We start from the raw sequence: 25,399 nt of genomic DNA on the forward strand, positions 1-25,399 counted from the left end.
TCATCAACAGATACACTCCAATCTGCATTTGCTCTTTCAATCATTTTTTGTAAAGTCAGACTGTGTTTTCTCATCTAAAACTGAACTATGTTAATAAATAGCACAGGAGTGAAAACATAAATTGTGGAGATCATTGTGGACTTCAGGCGGACTAGGAGTCATGCACACACACCCATCTACATCAACGGAGCTGTAGTGGAGCGTGTGTCGAGTTTCAAGTTCCTTGGCATCCACATCTCTGATGACCTCACCTGGTCCCATAACACCTCCACTCTGGTCAAAAAGGCACAGCAGCGCCTTTACTTCTTAAGGAGCCTTAAGAAAGTTCACCTGAATCCCAGGATCCTTGTGGAATTCTATCGCTGTACCATTGAGAGCATACTCACGAACTGCATCTCAGTATGGTACAGCAATTGCTCCGCATCTGACCGCAAAGCACTCCAGCGGGTGGTGAAAACTGCTCAACGGATCACCGGCACCCAGTTAACTTCCATTGAGAACATTTATTATAAGCGCTGTCTGGGCAGGGCAAGAAACATCATCAAGGATGCCTCTCACCCTAACCATGGACTTTTCACCCTCCTTCCATCCGGCAGGCATTACAGGTCCCTACGCTCTCGCACTAGTAGGCTCAGGAAGAGCTTCTTCCCCGAGGCTGTGACACTTCTGAACGCTACACCACAAATCTAACTCCTGCACCTGCTTATTACTGCACTGGTCACAGTACTTTACACACATGCATTTGCACTACTCATATTTTGCACAGACTGCACATTGTCAAAGTTATTACAATATAAACTGTCTAAAGTTGTTACTGTACAAGCACAGTAAACTATTTCTATAAAATATTGCACTACTGCTATTTTGCATAGAATACATTGTTCTATCAATACTTTGCACACTCATCCAGCTGTATTATTTATTACCACTTTTCTCACGTTTCTGCTGTTCATAATGTGTATATATAATCTGTAATCTATATAATCTACATTGCTCTGTTCATAATGTACATACAATCCCTACATTGCATTCCTATTTATATTCTGTATATACTCTGCTCAATACTGTATATAGCAATTCCACTGTATATTCTGTAAATCATATCTTCACTTACTCTGCACTTATATGTATATAAAACACTATATTCTTGCACTTCTGGTTAGATGCTAACAGCATTTCATTAGCTCTGTACTTGTACTCTGCATAAATGACAATAAAGTTGAATCTAATCTAATCTAATCTAATAAAGAGTTAATGAAGACAGTTGTATATCTTTCATACATCTGCATTAAATTGCCAGAAAAACTTCTTCTAAAATGCATCACCACAACACTTCTAAACCTTCTCTTCCCTGGATTAATTTAGAGAATCAGACATAATCTCCTGAGTTTAATTAGAATTCCAACACGGCCATGATTGTGTTGATACAACAAAATGCTGCACTGCAGAGTGGATTGTGGTCTTCTAAGGCTACATGTGAAGCATATAAGAAAGATAAGATGCACTGGAGCCATCTGGTTAAGTTTCACAAACATGTAATTATACAGTTTTATCAGGATTACACTGTCCATACAGAAAATGAAGAGGCTTTTTATATTAGACGAGAAAAAATATAAAAGAAACCAATTAAATGTATTAATAATAATATGCTGTTTATGGTTGCCAAAGAGGCATAGTGCATTAATATAGAACTGTGGCCATAGTTGAGTGTATAGCAGCTAATTTTCTCCTCCAATAAGATTTCAGAATCAGAACTGTTTTACAAATATTTTTTTTGTTTAATTTGTCTCGGTAATACATACAATTAATAATATTACAATTGCTATCTTCTGTCCTCAGGAAGATGGCCCCTATACTGTGTTATGGTACACCTCCATCAGTAACTGAATAGCTTTAGAGAATACACACAGAAAAATAAGGGTTTAAAATTGTACCTTTTTGGGTACAACAGCTTGTCCCTGGAGCAGTACCCTTAAAAGGACATATTTGTACCTTTAATTACCCCTAATAGGTACATATTAGTACCTTAGAGTAGTAATACGTAGGTGCTCAGTGAAGGTGGCAGAGAGTGAAACCTCAATGTCCAGTACTCACACAAGGTAATTGACTAGAGTCATTGTCACAATGCTCATTTACTTAAAATGCAGTATTACACATGCTAACAGTGTGTATTTTAAGACAAATATTATGCATTGGTTCAATTACTGATGTGCTAATGATTGGATGATTGCATGTTTGCTAGATCTCCAGGCCACAGAAGAGGCGTTCTGATCTTCAGTATACACTGTGTCATATGTGAGCATGATGAAAACTTATACAATAATTACAGTGAGTGAAAACAATCTCTTTTGGGACATAATGGTCTTTGAAACTGCCTCAGTTTGAGATGATTGTCATCCTTGATGAAATAGAAAGAAAGAAGCCTCGGGGTTGTTAGATCTCTGTTCTTCTGATGGTTCACCCAATTAAACATGAAATTCACATCTTGGTCTGATGTGAATAGCTTCACACATACAGCAGGGTCACCAAATCCAACAGGGCAGTAGTTTAGGTAATCAAAATCTGTTACCCCTCTCTATTTCACAAACAATAATGTCACCCAAATTTAATCTTTTGATGTCTAAACTTAATTTTTTTTACATTATATTAAATTACATTTAGTCATTTAGCAGACACTTTTATCCAAAGCGACTTCCAAAGTAGAAGCAATCGGACCAACGAGAGAGCAACAATATATAAGTGCTGTGACCAGTCTAGCACAGTTAGTTAGTCTAGCACAGTGCACAGCAAGGTGGTATTTTTTTTTAGACAGAATAGAATAGAATAGAATAGAATAGAATAGAATAGAATAGAATAGAATGATGTTAATAGCTACACACATACAGCAGGGTCACCAAATCCCGCAAGACAATATTAAAGCTTACTAATATCTGTTACCCATATCTATTTCACACACAATGGCTGTAATGTTACCCAACTTCATATGGTAATGTATAAACCCCTGTGTTTCATACTCATGGAAAGCATTTTGGTCTGGATGTGAACAGCAGCACACATACAGCAGGGTTACCAAACTCGTCAAGGCGGTAGTAGAGGTTACTGAAATCTGTTACCCCCCTTCTATTTCACACCTAAATTCTCTCTGGTGATGTCTAAACATCTTTATATTATATCCCAGAAAACATATCTGATGTGATCAACTGCACACATACAGCAGGGTCACCAAATCCAGCAAAGCAGTACTGGTGATATCTAAACTTTATTTTATACCCTAAAAAGCATTTTGGTCACATACAGCATGGTCAGCAAATCTGGCACAGGCAGCATTAAAGGTTATCCTTTAACTAAATCTGTATTATCCTTTAACCCCTCTCTATTTTACACACTATGGCTGTAATGTTACCCAAATTCACTCTAATGATGTCTATTCACATCTGTTTCATACCTCAAAAAAACATTTTTGGTCTGATGTGAACAGCTGAACACATACAGCAGGATCACCAAAACAGGCAAGCCAGCTACCAAAATCAAATAACTCCTCCTATTTCACACACTTCAGATATGGCTGTAGTAACGTTACCAAAATTCACTCTCATGATATCTAAACGTCAATTTTAATATCTTAAACGTTTTTTTTTTATTTTATTTTTTTATAATCCCAGAAAGCATTCTGCCGTTTTTGGTTGTTTTTTTCCGCCATTCTCTTTTAGTGCAATTGTTTTCCTATTTAAGGTGTGTTTCTAATGGTTTACCAATAATTCACTTTCAGTTTGACTAGAAGTGAGATTGAAATTATTGTAACGTTATATCCACTAAAACAGACAATACATTTCATTGTTTTTGGGCCATTCCACCGAATGGGTGCCATTTGCTTCCAAAATGCTTAAATAAATAATAATAATTTTCTATCTTTTTTAAAGATTACACATATTTAACTATTCAAAATCTGTACTGGTCCATTTCAGGTAACTTTATTGAATTTTTTACACAATTTTTAAGTGGAAGATGGATGCATTTTTCTCAGTCCTGTTACCAAAACTCTAATGTATTTTAAAAAGCAGGTTTAAAAATATGTCAACAAATTCCGTCATTTCCCCCTCAGGCAGGTGTTTATTTTAAATAAATAGTTGGTTTCGTGGTCAAAAAATATTATTTTTATCATGAAAACTATGATTTTGTTAAAATAGTGTATTTTTCTAAAGTACACAAACCAATTTTTTCATTTTAAAGGCGACTCAAACCTCAAGCTTATCAATTTTCTATGATGCAATTTATTAAACAATGAGATAAATTATGGACCAAACTTAATTTTAAAAAATAGTGGTTTAACTTTATTTTTTAAAGAAAAATCTATTTAGTAACAGGAATGAAATGGGTAATAGGAAGGAGTATCCATTATATTAGTATACAGGTTTAGTACACATATGAGATATTAATGCCTGCATTTAGTGAAAGTGTTAAACATTGACTGAGCTGACCTCACTGCTAAAAAAGGCCAAATCATGTTTCTATTTAAATCTAGTGGTCTGCAGAGGTTTTTGTTTAGGGGTAGAGGACAGGTTATTATATAAGATATAAATAACGAAAGAATAATAAATATTAAATATTAAAGTAAAGTTGATATTAACAATAATAAACTTAACAAATAATATCTTTTCAGTTTTTTTGTGGATATTGTTTTCTTATAGCGCAGCTCACACTCAAACGCATTTCCATATATGAGTCTAATACATTATTGCCACAGGACAGAAATGTCAAGTACATTTTCTGTCATACTTGCAGGAATGTAATATAAAATGCAGGAACAACCATAGGGTTTCTATTGGCAAAAGCATTGTTTCAGAGTGGATAGAAGGCCAAAACTTTGAGAAAAAGATGCATTTTCAAATTTATCTAGATTAATATGGATGTAGCCTAATATTTACATGAATAAATCTAATGACACCACTCACTCCTGTTACTTTTACTCAGTTACTATATATATATATATATATATATATATATATATATATATATAAGTATAAGATATATGAGCATATGAGTAATAGGACCGAAAGTAACAGGATTGAGATTTTAGGATAAAATCAGCAAATACATATAATCTAGCTACAAGGAGTACATGCTAATATTATGAGAATACTCAGCAAATTATAGTGATTCACCAAAAATGTGTATTTTTAAAATAAACAAGTAACATCTAAGAAATAATTTAGGTCACAGGACAGTATATTTATAATCAGTCAGCCAACCGTTACAATATCATCAAATATACAGAAAAGAAAAATAAGACCACATGCTTCCGATCAATTCAGAAGATCCAGATGTTGCAATATTATGTTGAAAATGTGTCTTGTGGAATTTTCCCAGTTTTTTAGAGGGGGAATGTTTCAGGGTAACAGGACAGAGTCAAAACCTGGGGACACGACTAAAATGTGTATTTTATCCAAAATATTATACATTTTGAAATAAAGGTATTTAAAGCACAAATGGGACATGGGGAGGTACACAAAAATGCAAAATAAAAATGTTTTCTGAAGGATTTTAAACATATTTCAAGTTAAAATGTAGCGTTAGACACTGGGGACATGTACAACTGCTATATTTTCAGTGTTTTAGGTAGTTTGTAATAACTTTTTAATTATATATTTTAAATTTGCAGGACACTTTGCTTAATAATAAAATGTATTTTATAGTTAATTTTTATGCATGTTTGTACCTGGGGACACAAATGGCACCCATTCGGTGGAATGGCCCTTTTAAGTCTCGTCCTAAAAAAAAAAAAGACCGAATGACCCTAATTTTATAGTTTAAATGCACCTCGCTGCATTTTACAGCAAGCGAGCATTTCTAACAACCCCCTTTTTAAAATCATCGACAGCTTTGTTTTTGTTTTCCTCCGACAGACACAGACTCCCAGCATCCCTTGCGCGCGGAATGGCGAGTCGTGGCATGAAGAGATAAACTATCTTGCGCGTTCAGTCGTTTACCCGTTACCGTTACCGTCATGTCGTCGTTTGTGACAGAAGTGCTCGCCAGCTCAGGAAAACTGGAGAAAGATGACCTCGCCTGCAAAATCTCCAAACTGTCCCGGAAAGTGGAAGAAACGAAGGTAAACAGTGTAAGTTAGTTGAGTTAGCAAGCAGCTGTCAAACCCCGATAAAACATAGTTAACATGACGGTAAAAAATAATGAATGTTAAATTCAATACTTTAAAAAGACTTAAAATGCGATTATTGTGTTTGTTTGCGCACTGACTCTTTGGTGCTAATGTTAACATAACGTTACATTGACAGTTAACCAAAGTGCGGCTAACGCTAACGTTACTCTCATTTAAGAATAACAAGCGTGTAATGAGCTTCGCTGGACAATGAACACTTTATTAATTCATGTTTTAATCGAGAATAAAGCGGTATTGATGTGACATTGCCTGGTTAACGTGTCATGCTGCTGATATCAGTGCCAGTCTGAGCTCTTGACTTTAGACAGACTGATTAAGTTATATGTTATTAGCCTCATTTCACGCAACATTGTGTTTCTTGAGACAGTGTTAACACCGATGAGCGTGCCTGTCTGGGTTCATATTTTTATATTTTACCAAGCTTGCCTTTTTATGTTTAGAGATTTGCGACATTTGTGTCTAACGAGATCATCACATTCAGAGCTTTTTATAATGTAATTAAATCTATCAAATGAAATGTCTTATTCTTCATATTTGTTATCTGAATTGGAGAAATAAGTTTGTAAGTGAAGAAATACAACGCTGATCTCCATTTATATCAAAACCCTTTTTGTATTTAACCTCATATCTTTTTCTCCATACAGGAAGAGGTTACAGACATGATAAATAAAAAATATATTGAGTTTATACCCAGTATGGAGGGAGCAGAGGAGCTTTTGGACCAGGTTGAATCAGTTTCCAAAGACATTGATTTATTAAAAAGCTGCATTGAGAATGAGGTACCCTTGTTACTATTAGTTAGCAATTATGCGTTAGTCCAAAAAAAAAAAAGTGACTGTTATAGCAGTTTGTCAACTAAGTGTTTGCATTTACAGGTTCAGCAGAACCTCCATGATGCCGTAACAGAGTATGCTAAGCTTAAACAGCAGTTAGAGAAAAACACTGCAGTTATAGACCTACTCCAGCATCTCCAAGAGGTAATGCTACTGGGATTTTGTATAGGCTTAGAGGATTTTCTAACCATAAAGCTAGACTTATGATTTAAAGCATGTTCATTCTTGTAATGCAATTGATTGTGTAAGAACAGTTCACAGTAATTTGCCTGTTTACATAAGTTAGGGCACATGGTTTGTGTAACATTATCTCATTATTTTGATATGCTCTTATAGTTTGACACGGCAATAGAGGAGTATCACAGGGCCTTGCTGGAAAAACACTATGTGGTTGCAGCCAAGCAACATGGAAAGGTCAGTCACATTCAGCATTAAATTCATTCATCATATTACCACCAGTTTTGGATGTAACTTCATACTAAGTAATTAGTTACTGTAATTTAATTACTTTTCCCTTGAAAAAGTAAAGTAAGGGATTACTCTTATTTTTTCTGTAATTTAATTACTGTCACTTCTTATGTAATTGAACTTAATACTGTGTATAGAACATTTATACACAATACAATAGTGAATTTAACATCAAAATTTTAAGTCTAACTTTTAAAGTCTAACTAAAATGTTTAATGTACCCTTCTCACTTTAAATACTTTGGTGAGTTAATAAGAATATTGGTAATACTTAGTGTCCAATTCTCACTATTAACTAATGGTTATTAGCATGAATATTACTGTTATATTGGCTGTTTATTATTATTTAAAAAGCACATGTTAATGTCCTATTCTGCAAGACCTTATTCTAATTCCGTAATCCTAACCAATTCTTAAACTACTATGCTAAGTATTAATAAGCAGTAATTACAAGTATATTGAGGTAAAAGTCAGATAGTTAATAATTAGTTAATAGTGAGAATTGGACCCTAATCTAAAGTGTGACCAGAATAAATTATATAGTTACTTGAAAGAATTAAAAGAACCGTTTCATGTCTATCCTTGTATCATTAACTTGTCGAGGTTGATATATGATTTAGAAAGTAATAATTACTCTCTTTAAATAGTATTTTTGTACAGTAATCTAATTACACTGTTGAAGATGTAATTAGTAACTAGTAGTTACTTTTTTAGAGTAACTTACCCAACACTGATTAACACCCTTTGAATTTGACAGGTTTATTAATTAATTGTATATTTAATTTTTTATAATAAAAAAGAAGGCTTTTCCTCTTTCAGTTCGACATCTCCCCAAATTTTATTAATTTATTAGCATATCATGTAATTAATTTGAATAGCATTTTGGTCAATTAACAGCCCTATGAATTACTATACAATGTCTTAATTACATATTCCTGCTTGCATTATACAGGCGCGAGCTAGTGTCGATGCCCTGAAAGCCTGGAAAGACACAGAGCTGCCTTTAGTTCATGCCCTCAGCTCAGAGATCACAATACAGAGAGAGAATCTCATCTACCACCTTGGGGAAGAGTGGCAGAAACTGGCAGTCTGGAAACTTCCTTCCACTAAAAGTAACTCTATTTTTTACTTTAAAGCTCGTATGAAATTAAAATTCACCCTCTCTGTAACACGTGTTGTTGATGTTTCTTTTTTTTTCTTTTTTCAAATGTTATATCTCAGTCTTTCAGTGAAAGGACAGACTTGTCTCTGGTGGTAAATGCCGGATCTCTAGTTCGCTTAAACCTGTCCATCTCTTGTAATCGACCGCAAACTCACAATCAGATCTGCCTCCATTCAATTAATAATCAACGGATTGAACCAATGGATGTCCCCAGCCTACAATTTATTTATTTTTCTGCAATAATCAATTTCACTCCAATATGTCACAATACAGAAGAAAAGCTCTGTTGCTGGTATCTGACTAGAAAAAAAAATGGTATCTTTAAGAACATTCTGTCTCTGTTTGGCGATCTAATTAGATTTGATCTATTTTTTTTTTCCCTCAGCCGAGCTCACTAGTGTGAAGTCTTTCTTGAAGACAGCACTCCATTTGAACAGAGGAGGATCTAAGGGAGATGAATCTGTCCCACATGCCCTTCTCCCCAGCATTGTCCAAGCCCTCTCCATTCAAGGAGAGCTTCATAAAAAGATTAAACTCTTTGGTAAGACTAAGTTTTGGTGTTACAGCCTCGATTTGTGCACATTTTGGTCTGTTAGTTGACTGCCTGACTCTTTGTCAATCCTTTAGGTCAAGTGTTATTTAAGTACATGCTGAAGCCTCTGATCATATACCCCTCGTTGGTGGTGGAAGTGAGCAGTCAGCCGGAACAGGGCGCTGTCTTGAGCTTGCAGTGTACAGAAACCAAAGCAGAGCATCCTGATCCCAGCCAGGTTTATACCAAAGTGCTCACCGTGCTTAAAACACTACATGAACACCTTTTTGGTATGTTTTTTGGTGACCAAAAAAGTTGATTCTGTTTACCATAGACATTGTAGTCATGACTAATAATTACAATGTGTACACTATGCTAAGGTGTCTTGTGTGATCACTAAATAATAAAAAAAAAATTAAAATGCAGTATTAATTATTAAAGGGTTAGTTCACCCAAAAATTTAAATTCTGTCATTAATTACTCACCACAAGTGTCTGTGTTTGTTTCATTCTGTGTATGTGAACTAAGTGTTATGGTGCTATATGCATGTTATTATTGGTCAGGCATAAAATGCAACTTCGTTTTATACACTTCTATATCACTTTGTCTAACAAGTGGTCTTGAAAAAGTTTGAAGTAGGCTGATGATGGTGTTTCTTTTCTTTCTTCAGATGTGTCTATAGATGAAAAGAAATTGTCTGAGATTTTAGGAGACCTGATATGGGAGGAGATGTCTGAATGCATCATTCGTGAATGCCTGGTTCATTCCATACCGGCTAACAGTAGTCAGCTAGCTGAATATAGTGAGGTAAGACTGCAAGGATCTGTCAGCATATGACAACTGTGCAGCATTCTTTGTAATACAATATTCAATTGTATTCTCAGGTCATTAAACAGACAGAAGATTTCGAGAGCAGTCTGAAAGAAATGGGCTACCTCGCAGGGGACTCAACGGACCTCTTAAAATACGCCAGGAACATCAACTGCCACTTCGCAAGCAAAAAATGCCAAGATGTCATTGTGGCTGCACGGAAACTGATGACATCTGAGATGCACAATACAGTGAAAGTAAGACCTCTTCAAATTCTCTGTTAATTAAGCCATAACATATTTTAGTTACAGGCTTCTATATGCTCTTCTCATTCAGATCACTCCAGAGTATAAACTCTCTATCCCCAAACTACCAAGTCCCAGTGGAGGAGAGAAGGAGAGGAAGGAGTATAGTAAGAAAAGTTCCCGTTATGATCAGCAGAGCCTGGAAAACGAGAAGCAGCTGAGTCCTAACACTCTGTGCCTACCAGTGTGTCGCATTAGTGAGTCAGTGCAGCAGCTCCTGGAGCTTGCCATTCAAACTCTGTCTGAGGCAGTGGGCAGCTCCCCCCAGTGGTACGTAGCAGGCATTACAGACATTAAAATTAAGCAGATACTGTATGTTTTTATGTTCATGTGGAAGCTGTAACTGCTTAACTTCATAAATTTGTGGTCTTTTTTTTTTGCAGTGCAGTCCAGCTTTTCTACACAGTCCGAAACATTTTTCACCTATTCTATGATGTTGTGCCTACATATCACAAGTAAGCTGATGTCTTTTTTAAATAGCAGTATTCTTGGTGTACTTTTTGTTTTTTAATGAGATTCTGTTTTCATAACTTAGGGACAACTTCCTGAAGTTGCCTCACTTGGCTGCAATCCAACACAATAACTGCATGTTCATCGCTCACCACCTTTTAACCTTGGGTTTCCAGTTTAAACCTCACCTTCCTTTGAAAGACGGAGTGGCTTATTTTGTAGACTTGGTCCCAGGCTTCAGAAGACTTGGTAAGGGCACACTGACTTTTATTCAGCATTACAATTAAAAATGCATTACAATTCAGTATAGTTCTTTTCTAATTTAAACGATACCAAACAGTATATTAGAATGATTTCTGAAGGATTCAGCCTTGTCATAACAGGAATAAATTACATTTTAAAACATATTCAAATAAAAAACAGTCATTTTAAATTATAATAATTAGAGATGCACAGACACTGAATTTCTCTGCCGATAACAGATTATTCAGAATGATATCTGCCGATAGCTATAGTTATGAGCGAGTTCAAATTTGACGTGGTCGCATTTGTACCAGGGCATGGTCTGCGCTGCTCCAAAACGTCTGCTCTGCTCCATGCTTAAAGCGCACGCTGGGTATACTTCACTTTCTGTTCCGTCTCGGCACAGCTTTGACGTATACTCAACCGCGGATTAGTGCGGACAGACGAGCTCAACACATGCGCAGTACCACCTCGCGTATGCGCTGTTGTACGTGAGCCCTCCTGGTGATGAAAATGACAATGCGGACGGTGCGAGGACACAGATGGCCGAAGTATACTTTATAGCCAGCAAAAGAGGAACTCCTGTCCACAAAATTCAAATCCCAAATAATACTGATGAAAAAGAACAGGTTGAATGTTAACCACTTTTGTTACCATAAACATATTTTTTCTTCATAAATACCTTAATACCAGATTTATTCAAACAACCATCTGTAATTATAAGTAAAAAAAAAATCCTCTTCAGTGTTGTTTTAAGGCTAACTAATGAACTATGAACAGCGGAATAACTTTGCTGAGGTAAATGCCACGTTAAGTGACATACTGTTCATAGGCTGTTTTATTTGCTGTTTTCAGTGGTTGAAACACTGATTGAGCGATTACATTAGACATGATACATTTTGGTAAGCCATACTGCAACATTTTATGTACATTCATGTGTATTTTGCGCTATAACTTATTAAACTGGAAGAGACTTGAACTGAGGTGCAATAGCGATCTGTCACGTCACATTTAAAAGCGTCAAAACAGCATTCATTGTTTGTATTTCGTGATAGAATGTACAGGATTTGAAAGCTGAGAGTTTGTTTCTTATCAGAAGTAAAAAAGCACAAGGCTCTTTGTGATTATTGGATGGATCGAGGCGTGCTACAAATGTTTGGTGTAGAGAAAAACTGCGCATCTGGCAATGCTGGCTTGAATTACAGGTGATTCATCTGGTCAAATAAAGCCTGCTTTATTGTCGCTTTTTTAACTGTTAATACCTTAGTCACGTTAATTTTAATCGATGGCCGATAGTGAAATAAATTTATTTTATTGACAGATACCGATTGTTGGCCGATAAATCGGTGCATCTCTAATAATAATATTTCACAATGTTACTGTTTTTACTGTATTTTTGATCAAATAAATGCAGCCTTTGTGAGAAGCAATTTTCAAGATGAGATGCCTATTTTAAGGGTTTTTTTTTTTCGTCTGTTTTTAAACAAGGTGCTTGGTGCTTTGTGGCACAAATGAATGTTCAAAAAGCTGAGATGTTGGAGAGACTGTCCACTGCACGTAACTTCTCGAACTTGGATGATGAAGACAATTACTCTGCAGCCAGCAAGGCTATCAGACAAGTATGATCAAACAAGTTCACTGTCCTTGAATAAACAGTAGAGCCTTTTGTTGCTGTTTAGATACCAGTATATAAGCATATTTGTGCCTTGAGTGCTCGTCACTGATGTTTAATTGCTATTGTTAATTTTAGGTAATTCATCAGCTGAAGAGGTTGGGAAAAGTTTGGCAAGATGTCTTGCCTGTGACCATATACTGCAAAGCAATGGGGACTCTCCTCAATACTGCAGTATCAGTGCTGATTAACAAAATTATGACGTTGGAGGTAAGGCAATACATAATGCTGCTGCTGTTGTTTTTGGTGACACCATGGAACTGTTTGAGGTGTAAACCTAATGCTCTCATTCCAGGACATCTCTAACGTGGATGGTGAGCGACTACGAACACTGTGTCAAACCATCATAGAAGAAGGGCCGCTGGTGTTCAATCCATTGCCAGATGAAAACAAGAACAAAAAATATCAAGAAGAGGTTCCGGTCTATGTAAAGAAATGGATGACCTTAAAAGAGATCTCCATGGTGCTAAATGCTAATCTACAGGAGATCGTGGACAGGTGATACACTTAATCTATTATATATAGTTCATTTTATGGGATCTTGTCTGTAATTCCTTTATTAGCTTTTCATAAATTTTTTTTAGGATTATGTATTGAGTTCATAGATTTAATTGGAGCACACATTAAACATATTTTTCTTCTTATTTAGGTGGGCAGAGGGGAAAGGACCTCTGGCAGTGGAGTTCTCCTGTAATGAGATGAAGAGCCTTATTCGAGCCCTGTTCAAGAACACAGAGAGACGAGCAGCAGCCCTAGCTAAAATCGTCAAATAAACAGCCAAAAGACGCAAAATAACACTACTTGGGGCTTTTCCTTACACATATTGTATTCTATATTTTTCTATTTTGCTGAAAGATGAATTACAATAAATTATTTTCTAAGCACATGCCTGCTCTCTTATCAGTATATGAATTAAAACTTGAAAAATACCTTAATAAAACGCAGCAATTGTATAGTCTTGTTTTAGGCTGTGTAAAGCTTTTCAATTTATTTTGTGTTCTATGAAAGTCTTATGGGGTTGAAACGACACGAGGGAGAGTACGTTTTATTTATGGGTAAATTAAATGCCTGTAGGCTAAGAATATAAGAGGGTCATACCCAGGGCCTGAAGTTAACTTTTTTGACCACCTGCCACGGTAACTTTTTAGCAGCCAGTTTTTTTGCCTAATAAAGGTGAAACATAGAAATCACACAAACATTATTCTTTAACTTGTAAGAATACACATTTAAGTGCTGTCAATTTATTAACGAAATCATTATAAGTAATAATAACTCTTAGACTATATATTTTTTTAATCTTTTTATTCATTGATTTGCTGTGTCACAGACATAGTCATGTGTCATAGTCACACCGGGATAGAAAAACAGGTATATACACACACACACACACACACCGTGCTAACTCAACAGATATAAGTTAGACCTAAGTTACCGCAGCTCGTATGTAAACAAATCACACACGGCTGAACAACTAATGAATCACTCAATTCTCATTGGCTACCCGCCAATGTGGCAGGTAGATTGACAGTTTTACCCGCCAATTGCAAAATTCACCCGCATTTGGCGCGTGGTCGGGTGTTAATTTAATATTCATGGAAGATAGGAGGTGTGCATAGTTAAACTTTTGCTTGGCGGTATTTTACGTCAGCGCTTGCTTGACAGTTTACGACACCGGCTTTGACAGCTTGAAGGTTGCCATGTTTTTACAATTACAGTCTCAGAATAATGCATCTATTCAATAAAATGCTCACCCATATAACTTCATAATATCTAAATGTTAAGTGAAGGATGTTAGTGTTAAGCACGTCGTATTTATCAGTTATTTGTGATAAACATTATTTTAAAATGGAGGTTTTATATAGCATGCAAAATATCTGGCAACCCTGGTGCGTCACCCAGGAGGACGAAGCGAAGGAGACTGTCGTAAAGTGGGATGTTTTGGAGTGGGGAGGTCATTGGAAAGTGAGGTTGTTCGGTACGTTTTGGGGGGAATAGACCGCCACTTCTAGCACAGGTGTCAGATATTCTGATACCAGAGTGGCCTTACTCAAATCCAACGTAGTTTTTCAGGGGTCATCACGTTCAAAATGTTGCGTTTAGCCCTGCGAGTGCGTCCATCTGCCAGGCTCACCCGGCCCAGTGTGCTGTCGGGCCCCGCTGCTGCTGCTAGTCCACGATCCGGACCGCTATCATGCCATCATCTCAAGCGATACCACTCCAGCGGCCCGGCCCGGATCCGGACCTTGTGTCACGGTCGGCGTGTGTTCAACAGCATCCTCAGTAACAGATCATGGGTCTTGCGAAGCCAGACGGCTAGTTTCAGTCAAAGCATGCGAGTGTATAGTCTACCACCACATCAGAAGGTAAGCTAAGGGCTAACTAATATTATTATGTACTTCCACCCCCGTTTGACTTGATTTTTTTCATTGGAACACAAGGAGATGTTGTTCACTTTCATTGCATCTCTTTCAACATAATGACTGGCTCAGTCATCGTTCACTTTCGTTGTGCCATCTGTCGTCTCTTTTTGTGCTCCAGAATAAATTAAGTCACACAGATATGGAAAACATGAGGGAGAATAAAATTATTAAAATGTTTTAGGTGAACTGAGTACTGGTATAGCGCATCAGTGCGTTTCTTCTGCTGGTGTCACCTTCAAGATGTTAAAGCAGGGCTATATTTATGTCATGAATTCTGTGAGCTGTCAGAGGTCCTTGTTAACATGCCTGTATGAAATATCTCACTAGACAGCATAACAGTTTCTTAGAAGATGTCTTGATAAAACTGCCTACAGTCATAGATTTCCATGCTTAGAAAATAATTAAATTATAAGAAAAGTACTAATTTCCACAATGACATTAATACTCCGCTCTAAACCATTTTGTCAGCTTGAAATTGCTGTTTGTGAGTCGAGTCTCCATGAAATAAATTAAAATTCTTATTTAAAATGAAAAAGCAGGTAGATGTCATGGAAATTCATTATTTGGAAGTTGTGGAAGTCCTGAATATCATGATCTTATGTCACAGTAAACAACTACCATTTCAATGCAGATCATTAACACTACAAAAAAACTTGGCAATAATGATTTGGAATAATTACCAAAAAGTTTAATAATTTTTTTTTTTTAATTATCCCTAAAGAAGTCTCTTATGCTCACCAAGGCTGCGGATATTCAGTCAAAAATGCATTAAAAATGTAATATTGTACAAAAATGTAACCGTTTAAAATAACTGTTTTCTATTTGAATGTATTTTAAAATGTAATTTATTCCTGTGACAGTAAAGCTGAATTTTCAACAGCCATTACTTCAGTCTTCAGTGTTGCATGAGAAATATGATCAGAAGTCATTGTTATTCTTAATTACTCCAAACTTCTGACTGTTAATGTGTTATGTTCTATGAGAAAAATGTATAGTCATTCATGCAAAATGCGCACAACTTTCTGTTAATTTAACCTAATTCATTCTGTTACAGGTGGAACTACCAGCTTTATCCCCCACTATGCAGATGGGCACTATTGCACGCTGGGAGAAGAAAGAAGGCGACAAAATCAATGAGGGGGATTTGATTGCTGAGGTGAGGCACATTTAGCTTTTAACCAACAAGACAAAGCCACAGACCCCTACTATCAATATTCAGCTTTTAAAATTACACTTAATAGTTTCATAGTGATGATAAGATTAAGTACATAATAACTGATGACAGCTGTTGAATATTTGAATATTAATGTACATCTGACATGGTAATGAGGCCACGGCATGGAGCATGGCTCCTTGGAACATCTGTCAACCAATCAGATCAAACGCTCAACAGCCCCATGGTATAATTCTGACTTCTACCTATTCGGTTTTGATTTGGTCAGGTTGAAACAGACAAGGCTACGGTTGGATTTGAAATTCTGGAGGAATGCTACCTTGCCAAAATTTTGGTCCCTCAGGGTACAAGAGATGTGCCCATTGGAGCTGTCATTTGTATTACAGTTGACAAGTAAGCATAACATCATAAGATCTGCTGTTTGCTGTATGCATAATGTCCTTAATATAAAATGATGGTGAAAAGTTGTCATACTTGAACTGTTGAAAGGAAACTTTCCTATCAATATTGTGGTACCTCAGAGAGACGGTGCATCATAAAAAAGGGCCTAGTGATGTACATAATTATTCTGTGTCTTGATCTTGGCTTTTAATGAAAGCATAAAGTTGTATGTTTGATATCTGTGTGTGTGAAATAGAATGCATGTTTAATATTTTCCCACCTAATATACATAATCTATCCTTTGACCTTTAGTCCTGACCTCATCCCTGCATTTAAGGACCTTACATTGGATAAAATCGCTAGCTCCGCCCCTGCACCTGCAGCTGCCCCTCCCCCTCCAGCAGCGCCTGCTGCTGCTCCTGCTTCGCCACAAGTCCCTGGAAGTTCCCACCCACCTCACATGAAGGTATGAGATGTTGACCAAATATGAAAATGACTGCAAACTGAATTACTAATTCTGAAGTAAAAATATTTGGGATATTGGCCAGTTTAAGCATAAGCAAGCATATTATTACATGCTATTAATGTCTCTCTTTCTTGCTTTCATTAGATTCTTCTCCCAGCTCTCTCCCCCACCATGACTATGGGCACCGTGCAGCGCTGGGAGAAGAAGGTGGGTGAGAAACTTGGTGAGGGAGACCTGCTGGCTGAAATCGAGACAGATAAGGCAACAATCGGTAAATTGTCAATTATTTTGCCTTTAAACATATTGATAACAATTTCTAATTATGGAAATGGCGATTTTTATAGGTATATGGCTGTAATCACATATTTAGGTTTGGCAGATTTGGTTACTGATCATTGATCAACAGTGGTTACAGCATTATTTATACGCAACCGTTCAAAATTTGGAGTCTGTACAAATTTTTAAATGTTTTTTTAAAGAAGTCTCACCAAGGCTGCAATTATTTGATAAAAAATACAGAAAAAACTATAATACTGTGAAATATTATTACAGTTTAAAATGCAATTTATTTCTGTGATGGCAAAGCTGAATTTTCAGCATCATTTCTCCAGTCTTCAGTTTCACACAATCCTTCAGACCCCAAACTTTTTAATGGTTGTGTATATTTTTATATGAATACATTAAATATTCATACACAGTCGAATGTATATGCATAAACCAGATTTAAAGAAATTTAGTGTGTCTACTTTAACAAATTCATGTAAAGTAATTTCTTCCTGTGATTTTCAGGTTTTGAGGTACAGGAGGAGGGTTATCTGGCTAAGATATTGATTGCTGAGGGCACCAGGGATGTTCCCCTCGGCACTCCTCTCTGCATCATTGTGGAAAAGGAATCTGACATTAGTGCGTTTGCTGACTATGTAGAGACAGGGGTGGCTACGAGCCCGCCTCCCGCTCCCACACCGGTAAAGAGCTCTGACATTTCTACAAGACCCCTATTGTTTATGTAATTTTTACTAAGGTTAATTATGCACACTTAATGCTGTTGATTAAAAGATTGGGAATTTTTTAACATCAGTAAACATTAACAGAAATCATTTATTGTTCACGTTGAGTTGCAACAGCACTTTAATTGACAAGAGCAACATGTCATATGTGATGTAATATACTTTTTATGCGGCCACCTAAAGTCCGCTGTGAGGAAAATCAAGGTCATGTTTTTACTGCCAATCAACAGTTTCATGCTATAACTAAAAGTGAAAGGTCATTTTGAAATATTTGCAGTGTTTTGAAATTCGGCGATCATGCCATGCCAGTTTGTGGGAGTGGCTGTACAACAAATATTTTGTCTGGAAAGATATTAAGATATTTAATTTTATTTAAAAATTATTATATAGCTGTACTGATTGATATTGGTTATAGTTAGCATGTGCACTAACTGCTAAACTACAGTTACAACAACCCACAACAAACATAATGTGTTCTAATCTGTTTTATAAGTTTTGAATATTTAACCTAACCAAAAAGAAATCATTTTAGTAGGTGGTTTACATATATGACTTTAAACTGTACCACACTGCTCAGGTGGCCACCCCACCGCCAGCACCAGCTCCAGCAGCTCCCACCCCAGTACCTGCCGCTGCTCCAGCCACCCCTGCTGCTCCTAGGAAGGGTAGGGTGTTTGCCAGTCCTCTAGCCAAGAAACTGGCTGCCGAGAAGGGAATTGACATCGCCCAAGTCACAGGTTGGAGCACTTTGATTTTAATGCTGTCAGTTACTTTCCTTTGCATGGGAGATGTCTTTCTGGCACTAGTGGCATTAGTGTTACTTCATCATTTTGCTTGTATCATTTATGGGTGGATCATAAGTGACACTGATTGAAATGGGAATATGCTACTGCCATGTCCATAGGAACTGGACCAGATGGCAGAGTCACCAGGAAAGATATCGACAGTTTCGTTCCCCCTAAGCCCACTCCTGTAAGTCAAAATTTTGACGCAACAAACTTTGTTTTTATTAGGGCTGCCAGTTTAACGCTTTAACTTAATTAGTTATGAAAAAATAACACGGTTAAAATATTTTAATGCAGTTAACGCACTGGCCCCGCCCCCAGACCTGTACGTCATCTTACATTTCATACAATGAGTTGACTGTCGACAAATAGAATGCAGGGTAACAACTACATAAATGTAGTTATGCCCTGAATTCTAGATATTGGGGCAAAAAACGCCCCTGTATTTTTAAGGCTGTTGGTAACAAACCAGTTTTGATTGACTTTCATTGAATGAACAAAAAATACTGAGATGTTTCTCAAATGGCCTTCTTTTATGTTCTATGTGTAATAAATTTGATGTTGAATCAAATATTTTTTTCTAAAGCTACTATTTGTTTCAAGCTACTAATTCATTTTTTAATTTATTTATTTAAAAATATTTTTTAAATAAAATTATTAGAATTCCCTCCAAATCAGTTTAGAAAATGCAGGTCTGTAGATTCCTGTAATATAGTAAAGCTATTAGGAGCAAAAAATACATAAATGGTGTATTGTATTTTTTTATAGTAGTAAAAATGGAGTGTAAAAGTAATTATTTCTCATTCTTTTTTTTCTTTTTCATCTTTTATGCTCATTCTTTTATAAAAAAATTCTGTTGGATACTGCCAGACACCAGCTGTTGCTCCAACCCCTGCTGCACCCACACCCAGCCCTCCAGCCACCCCTGCTTTTGCTGCTGTACCTACAGGAACCTTCACTGACATCCCCATCAGCAACATCCGCAGAGTGAGTCCACTGACCACAGAAACCACTTTATATTTTCTATGCATATGTGAAGACTTGTTACCCATAATGCTCTGTTTCCTGCCTGTCTCTTTACTGCCGTGCTATCTAGGTGATTGCCCAGAGGTTGATGCAGTCGAAGCAGACTATTCCTCACTATTATTTGTCTGTCGATGTCAACATGGACCAAGTTCTTGAACTCAGGAAAGAACTCAATGCTGTGAGTGAACTCAGTTCACATGAGTATGACATGATAGTGAACTCCACATTATAGTATTCCTAATTTAGACTGTACCTTTTCCTCATGATCAGGAGGTGAAAGCAGATAACATCAAACTCTCGGTCAATGACTTCATCATCAAGGCCTCGGCTCTGGCCTGTATAAAGGTGCCAGAGGCCAACTCCTCCTGGATGGACACAGTCATCAGAGAGTGAGTGGACTCCCACAATGCAAATCGGCTCTTAATCATTTGAGGGCAATTATCAGTAAATGTAAAGTAACTGATGTGACATTGAAATTACAGTGAAATCAAGTGCTTTTTTCTCTCCGCACAGAAATCACGTGGTGGATATTAGTGTCGCAGTCAGTACGCCTGTGGGTCTAATCACTCCCATTGTATTTAATGCTCATATTAAGGGTCTTGCGACTATCTGCAAAGACGTAGCCACATTAGCAGCTAAAGCACGAGAGGGAAAACTACAACCGCACGAATTCCAGGTGAGTGTTTTAGGTGGTCTATTAAGATATCAGAAATAATTATTTTATGCTGTGTTGTTTTGTAATAAGCTGTACCTTTATTAACGTTTGAACATTTCACATTTTAAATAAACAACTTACTAAAAATGTTTTTAAATATATTATATAGTAAAAAATTTATAAATCAAATTTAGTTTGTATGTATATTTATGTATGTAAATATTTTTTTTGTATACTTGTGTATTTATATATATATATGAAGAGTTCAGATGCAAAAGCCTCTAAGTGCCATCTGAAATTTCCTTTTAAAATAATAATTATTAATTAATCTTTTATATTTATGTTCAGCGGTTTTATTTTAATTGCATTGAAAAGGACCTATAATAGTAATTAGAGTAAAATTACTGAACCTAAACATAGGAGCCTGATAAAAACTTTCATTTTCGATGAAAATTTCAGATGACACTTAGAGGCTTTTGCATCTGAACTCTTCATATACATATATACATGTCAACAGATTTATTGGTAAGATTTCAAATAAATGTTAGTGTCAGTCTCACATGATCCTTCAGAAATCATTCTAATATGGTGATTTAGTGCTCACAGATAATTTTTTTTATCATTATCAAATTTTAAAATGGCTGTGCTGCTTAATATTTTGTGCATTTCTTCAGGATTCTTTTAATATATAGTTGAAAGGAATAGCATTTATTTAAAATAGAATTTCTGCCACTTTAGATCAATTTAAAACATCCTTGCTGAATAATTATCTTTTTTTTTTTTTGTCAAGTCACCTTTATTTATATAGCGCTTTTAACAATACAGATTGTGTCAAAGCACTTAACAGTATCTATTTGGAGGATAGAGTGTCAGTAATGTATAAAAATAATCAATTTGATCTATTCATTATTGAATTCAGACATGTCATTGTCTAGATCAGTTTAGTTTAAATAGTATCTGCGAAATCAAATTGACGATAATCACTAGAAATTAAGTGTCCCAACTGAGCAAGCCAGAGGTGACAGCGGCAAGGAACCAAAACTCCCTCTGTGACAGATTGGAGAAAAAAAACTAATTTGAATTAAAATTTTAAATGTACAAATGTATTTATTTCTCTTTTATATTGTTGCAATTTCTAACAATAATAGTATTATGTAGTTAGGTATTATATTTTTAGTTATTTTCTTTTAGTTTTATTGTATTTAAGTCGAGGTCTTCACTGGGGATATGTCCCCGGGGCTCATCCAGGTGTCCCGGCCTCAGCTGACGATCAGGGAGACATCATCTCCCGGCGCGCCGATCCACTATCTGATCCGGACACGGACTGAGAAACAGAATAATAAAGAAACAGACAAATATTAGCGTAGATGCCATTCTTCTTACGATGTAACGAGTACATTGTGTGTTATGGAAGTGTTCCCGGTTCCGGTTGATCTAATTAATGCAGCCTAACAATCCTTTAACGGATTTGAATAATAGAAGTGTATTCGTTTGTTATGTGTAAGACAGGTTAAAGAAATGTGTATTTAATCTAGATTTAAACTGACAGAGTGTGTCTGCCTCCCGAACAGTATTAGGTAGATTGTTCCAGAGTTTGGGTGCTAAATAGGAAAACGATCTGCTGCCCGCAGTCGATTTTGATATTCTAGGTATTATCAAACAACCAGAGTTTTGAGAACACAGCAGACGTGGAGGAATATAATGTGATAAGAGCTCGCTCAGGTACTGAGGAGCTAAGTCATTCAGGGCTTTATAAGTAGTTAACAAGATTTTAAAATCTATACGATGTTTGATAGGGAGCCAGTGCAGTGTTGACAGAACCGGGCTAATATGGTCATACTTCCTGGTTCTAGTAAGAACTCTAGCTGCTGCATTTTGGACCAGCTGTAGTTTGTTGATCAAGCGTGCAGAACAACCACCCAATAAAGCATTACAATAGTCTAACCTTGAGGTCATAAACGCGTGAATTAGCATTTCTGCATTTGACGTTGAGAGCATAGGTCGCAATTTAGATATGTTTTTGAGATGAAAAAACGCAGTTTTACAGATGCTAGAAACATGGCTTTCAAATTAAAGATTGCTATCAAACAGCACACCTAGGTTCCTAACTGATGAAGAAGAAATGACAGAGCAGCCGTCAAGTGTTAGATAGTGTTCTAGGTTATTACATGTGGGGTTTTTAGGTCCGATAATTAACACTTCTGTTTTTTCAGAATTTAGCAGTAAGAAGATTTTTATATCGACTATGCATTCCGTTAGTTTCTCAATTTGGTGTGTTTCACCGGGCCGCGAAGAAATATAGGGCTGAGTATCATCAGCATAACAGTGAAAGCTAACACCATGTCTCCTGATAATATCTCCCAAGGGTAACATGTAAAGCATGAACAGTAACGGCCCTAGTACTGAGCCTTGAGGTACTCTGCACTGCACTTGTGATCGATATGATACCTCTTCATTCACTGCTACGTATTGATGGCGGTCAGATAAGTACGATTTGAACCATGCTAATGCACTTCCACTAATGCCAACAAAGTGTTCTAGTCTATTCAAAAGAATGTTGTGGTCGATAGTGTCGAACGCAGCGCTAAGATCCAGTAGCACTAATAAAGAGATACAACCACGATCAGATGATAGAAGCAGGTCATTTGTAACTCTAATGAGAGCAGTCTCAGTACTATGATACGGTCTAAATCCTGACTGGAATTCCTCACAGATACCACAGAATAGTTTGTCAGCCTTTCTGACCACAAACTAATATAATAAATGATTTATGTGTATATAGCTAAAATAATATAAAATGTGTTATGTATATAAAAATGCATTACTTGTTGTTGTTTTTTTCAAAGCAAACATTCTTGATTTTCCTAGGGTGGCACCTTCACTATTTCCAATTTGGGCATGTATGGTATCAAGCATTTTTCAGCTATCATTAACCCTCCTCAAGCCTGCATTCTGGCTGTGGGTGGCTCAGAAAAGAGACTGCTGCCTGCAGACAATGAAAAAGGGTGAGCAAGGGCAACAGAGAGACATTAATTTGCCATCAGCCCTACTACTATACATAGCACTTTTAAAACAGTTCCTCCAGTCAGTGTGCGTGTTTTCTGTGTGTCTCGTAGGTTTGATGTGGCAAGCATGATGTCTGTGACTCTGAGCTGTGATCACCGGGTGGTAGATGGCGCTGTTGGTGCACAGTGGCTGGCTGAGTTCCGCAAGTTCCTGGAGAAACCTTTCACCATGCTCCTGTGAGCGGGAAGTTTAAAGGGTCCTGCCCCCCCCCCCCCCCCCCCCCCCCCCCAAAAAAAAAAAAAAAAAAACCTGTGGACTTTAAGATTTGGAGAGGTCTCTCTCATTGGTTATATGCTTTCCCTGAGAATTATAACAGGTGTCGCTCTCTACTCTTTTTTTTTTTTTTTTCACTCACATACTCCCTTTCATATACTGTATTTTTCAACATTGCTTCCTAAAGCCTGAAGTAACCTCTCAACCCAAAGTTGTAAGTAATTGTTAAGGTCATTTTCTGTAGTTTCAGAAGATAATGCTGGATAATGCAAGGGTTTTCATCTTCCTTCAGGATATTGTTACAAGCACCGTAAGTCTGTGTTTGCCATTAGATCAAATAATTATGTATGTGTCCATGGCCAAGTCTCATGGTCTGTTCCTGCAAGCTTTGACTTGTTTCCATGTATCAATGACACATTCGTTGGCACAATATGAGTATCCTTTCTATACAAGAAAAAATGTGATGAGATCTGGAGATGTGTGTGCCAAATATTGTCTGACTACAATTGAAATGTATTTATGACACATTATTCAGTGCATAGGTTTATTTCCTGTATTGCTGCATAGTAGTCATACATTTGGATTGTTACTCCCTGAGGTAACTATCTGGCGTATTCATGATGATTGTTCCACTGAGACTGTGTGATAATCCTTCACAGCATCTTGGTATGTGGGCAGAGTTTTGATATAGGCAATTTTATTTATTACATCTCTCACTCCAGACAAAGCACGTTAGTGCCTTTGCTCCTGTTTATAGCACCTTGGCATTTCTTTTTAAATGGTGGTTATATTTTCAAGTCATTCTTTAATGAATAACGCACAATTCATGGGGTGAACTGCTGTTATAAATAAACCTGTGGAGAAACAAAAGAAAGGTTCCCAAATGGAATAAAACACTAGAATGGATATATATACTGTATATGTGTCTTGTAGAAAAAAAAAACATCTGTTTTTCAAGCTGTTTCGACATGCAATTAGGACAAATTGGGAGTTTTTTCCATGAGGGAAAAAATATGACCAATATTATATCAATATTAAATATGACAAAAAAACATGAGAGGGAATAAACAAAATATACATTAAAATATGACACATCTGTACATTGTTATGTTTCTATAAAGTTAACTTGTGTAATCTTACTGGTCTACCATGTCATGCAAAGTATCAATTACTCATTTACATTGCTATTAGGGATAATCAATTAATGTGAATATAATATTCCACAAAGAAAGTGTTATTGTCTTTTGTTCTTCTCCACTTTTATTTTAACCAGATAGATAGTATTGTATAATATTAGAAATAATTTGTTTGTTGTAAATGTCAAAAGCGTGTTTTATTATCATTTAAACATGTTCCCTTCATGTTAGGCGCATATTGAGTGTTCTGAAAACAATATTAATCCAAATGGTTATAAATGCATATTACATCACAATATCCACTTTAAAAGTAGACATACACTGCCGTCTGGTGAGTTTAGAATTAAGTCTTTGGAACAGTTCAGGTTTATGTTTCACTCGCCTTTTAAACTATATATGTTTTTACCATCCACAAATC

At 36.4% G+C, this 25,399-nt stretch overlaps 2 protein-coding genes across 3 annotated transcripts; both read left to right on the top strand.

The window, feature by feature from the left end:
* The first annotated feature begins 5,901 nt into the window (after positions 1-5,901).
* On the top strand, positions 5,902-13,538 carry LOC306855833 (centromere/kinetochore protein zw10 homolog). Of its 2 annotated transcripts, none has more exons than XM_079394738.1 (16): positions 5,902-6,118; positions 6,823-6,957; positions 7,054-7,155; positions 7,348-7,425; positions 8,431-8,590; positions 9,026-9,181; positions 9,268-9,462; positions 9,843-9,979; positions 10,057-10,239; positions 10,319-10,557; positions 10,671-10,742; positions 10,823-10,986; positions 12,469-12,599; positions 12,731-12,862; positions 12,948-13,150; positions 13,302-13,538. In XM_079394738.1, exons 1-16 carry the CDS (start codon positions 6,005-6,007, stop codon positions 13,423-13,425), a joined length of 2,325 nt encoding a protein of 774 aa, XP_079250864.1. In that variant the 5' UTR covers positions 5,902-6,004; the 3' UTR covers positions 13,426-13,538. The 2 variants fall into 2 exon arrangements, with proteins under 2 accessions (XP_079250864.1, XP_079250865.1); XM_079394739.1 differs by having other exon boundaries at positions 5,902-6,109.
* Positions 13,539-14,557: 1,019 nt separating this feature from the next.
* LOC306855835 (dihydrolipoyllysine-residue acetyltransferase component of pyruvate dehydrogenase complex, mitochondrial-like) lies at positions 14,558-25,069 on the top strand. The gene is made up of 14 exons (XM_079394741.1): positions 14,558-15,015; positions 16,127-16,228; positions 16,515-16,639; positions 16,940-17,093; positions 17,238-17,364; positions 17,883-18,058; positions 18,678-18,837; positions 19,005-19,072; positions 19,756-19,872; positions 19,982-20,089; positions 20,182-20,300; positions 20,425-20,587; positions 23,435-23,571; positions 23,683-25,069. The coding sequence occupies exons 1-14, from the start codon at positions 14,740-14,742 to the stop codon at positions 23,810-23,812; spliced, it is 1,962 nt and encodes a 653-aa protein (XP_079250867.1). The 5' UTR covers positions 14,558-14,739; the 3' UTR covers positions 23,813-25,069.
* The last annotated feature ends 330 nt before the right edge of the window (positions 25,070-25,399 follow it).

The sequence above is a fragment of the Barbus barbus genome (assembly GCF_936440315.1).
Source record: "Barbus barbus genome assembly, chromosome: 36".
NCBI lineage: Eukaryota > Metazoa > Chordata > Actinopteri > Cypriniformes > Cyprinidae > Barbus > Barbus barbus.

Bases quoted from the DNA above. Each gene is read 5' to 3' on its own strand.
- LOC306855833 (XM_079394738.1), top strand. From the start codon at position 6,005: ATGTCGTCGTTTGTGACAGAAGTGCTCGCCAGCTCAGGAAAACTGGAG. The intron at 8,591-9,025 runs GTAACTCTATTT...TTTTTCCCTCAG, and splicing joins GAAACTTCCTTCCACTAAAA to CCGAGCTCACTAGTGTGAAG. The intron at 10,240-10,318 runs GTAAGACCTCTT...CTTCTCATTCAG, and splicing joins AGATGCACAATACAGTGAAA to ATCACTCCAGAGTATAAACT.
- LOC306855835 (XM_079394741.1), top strand. From the start codon at position 14,740: ATGTTGCGTTTAGCCCTGCGAGTGCGTCCATCTGCCAGGCTCACCCGG. The intron at 15,016-16,126 runs GTAAGCTAAGGG...ATTCTGTTACAG, and splicing joins GTCTACCACCACATCAGAAG to GTGGAACTACCAGCTTTATC. The intron at 20,090-20,181 runs GTGAGTGAACTC...CCTCATGATCAG, and splicing joins TCAGGAAAGAACTCAATGCT to GAGGTGAAAGCAGATAACAT.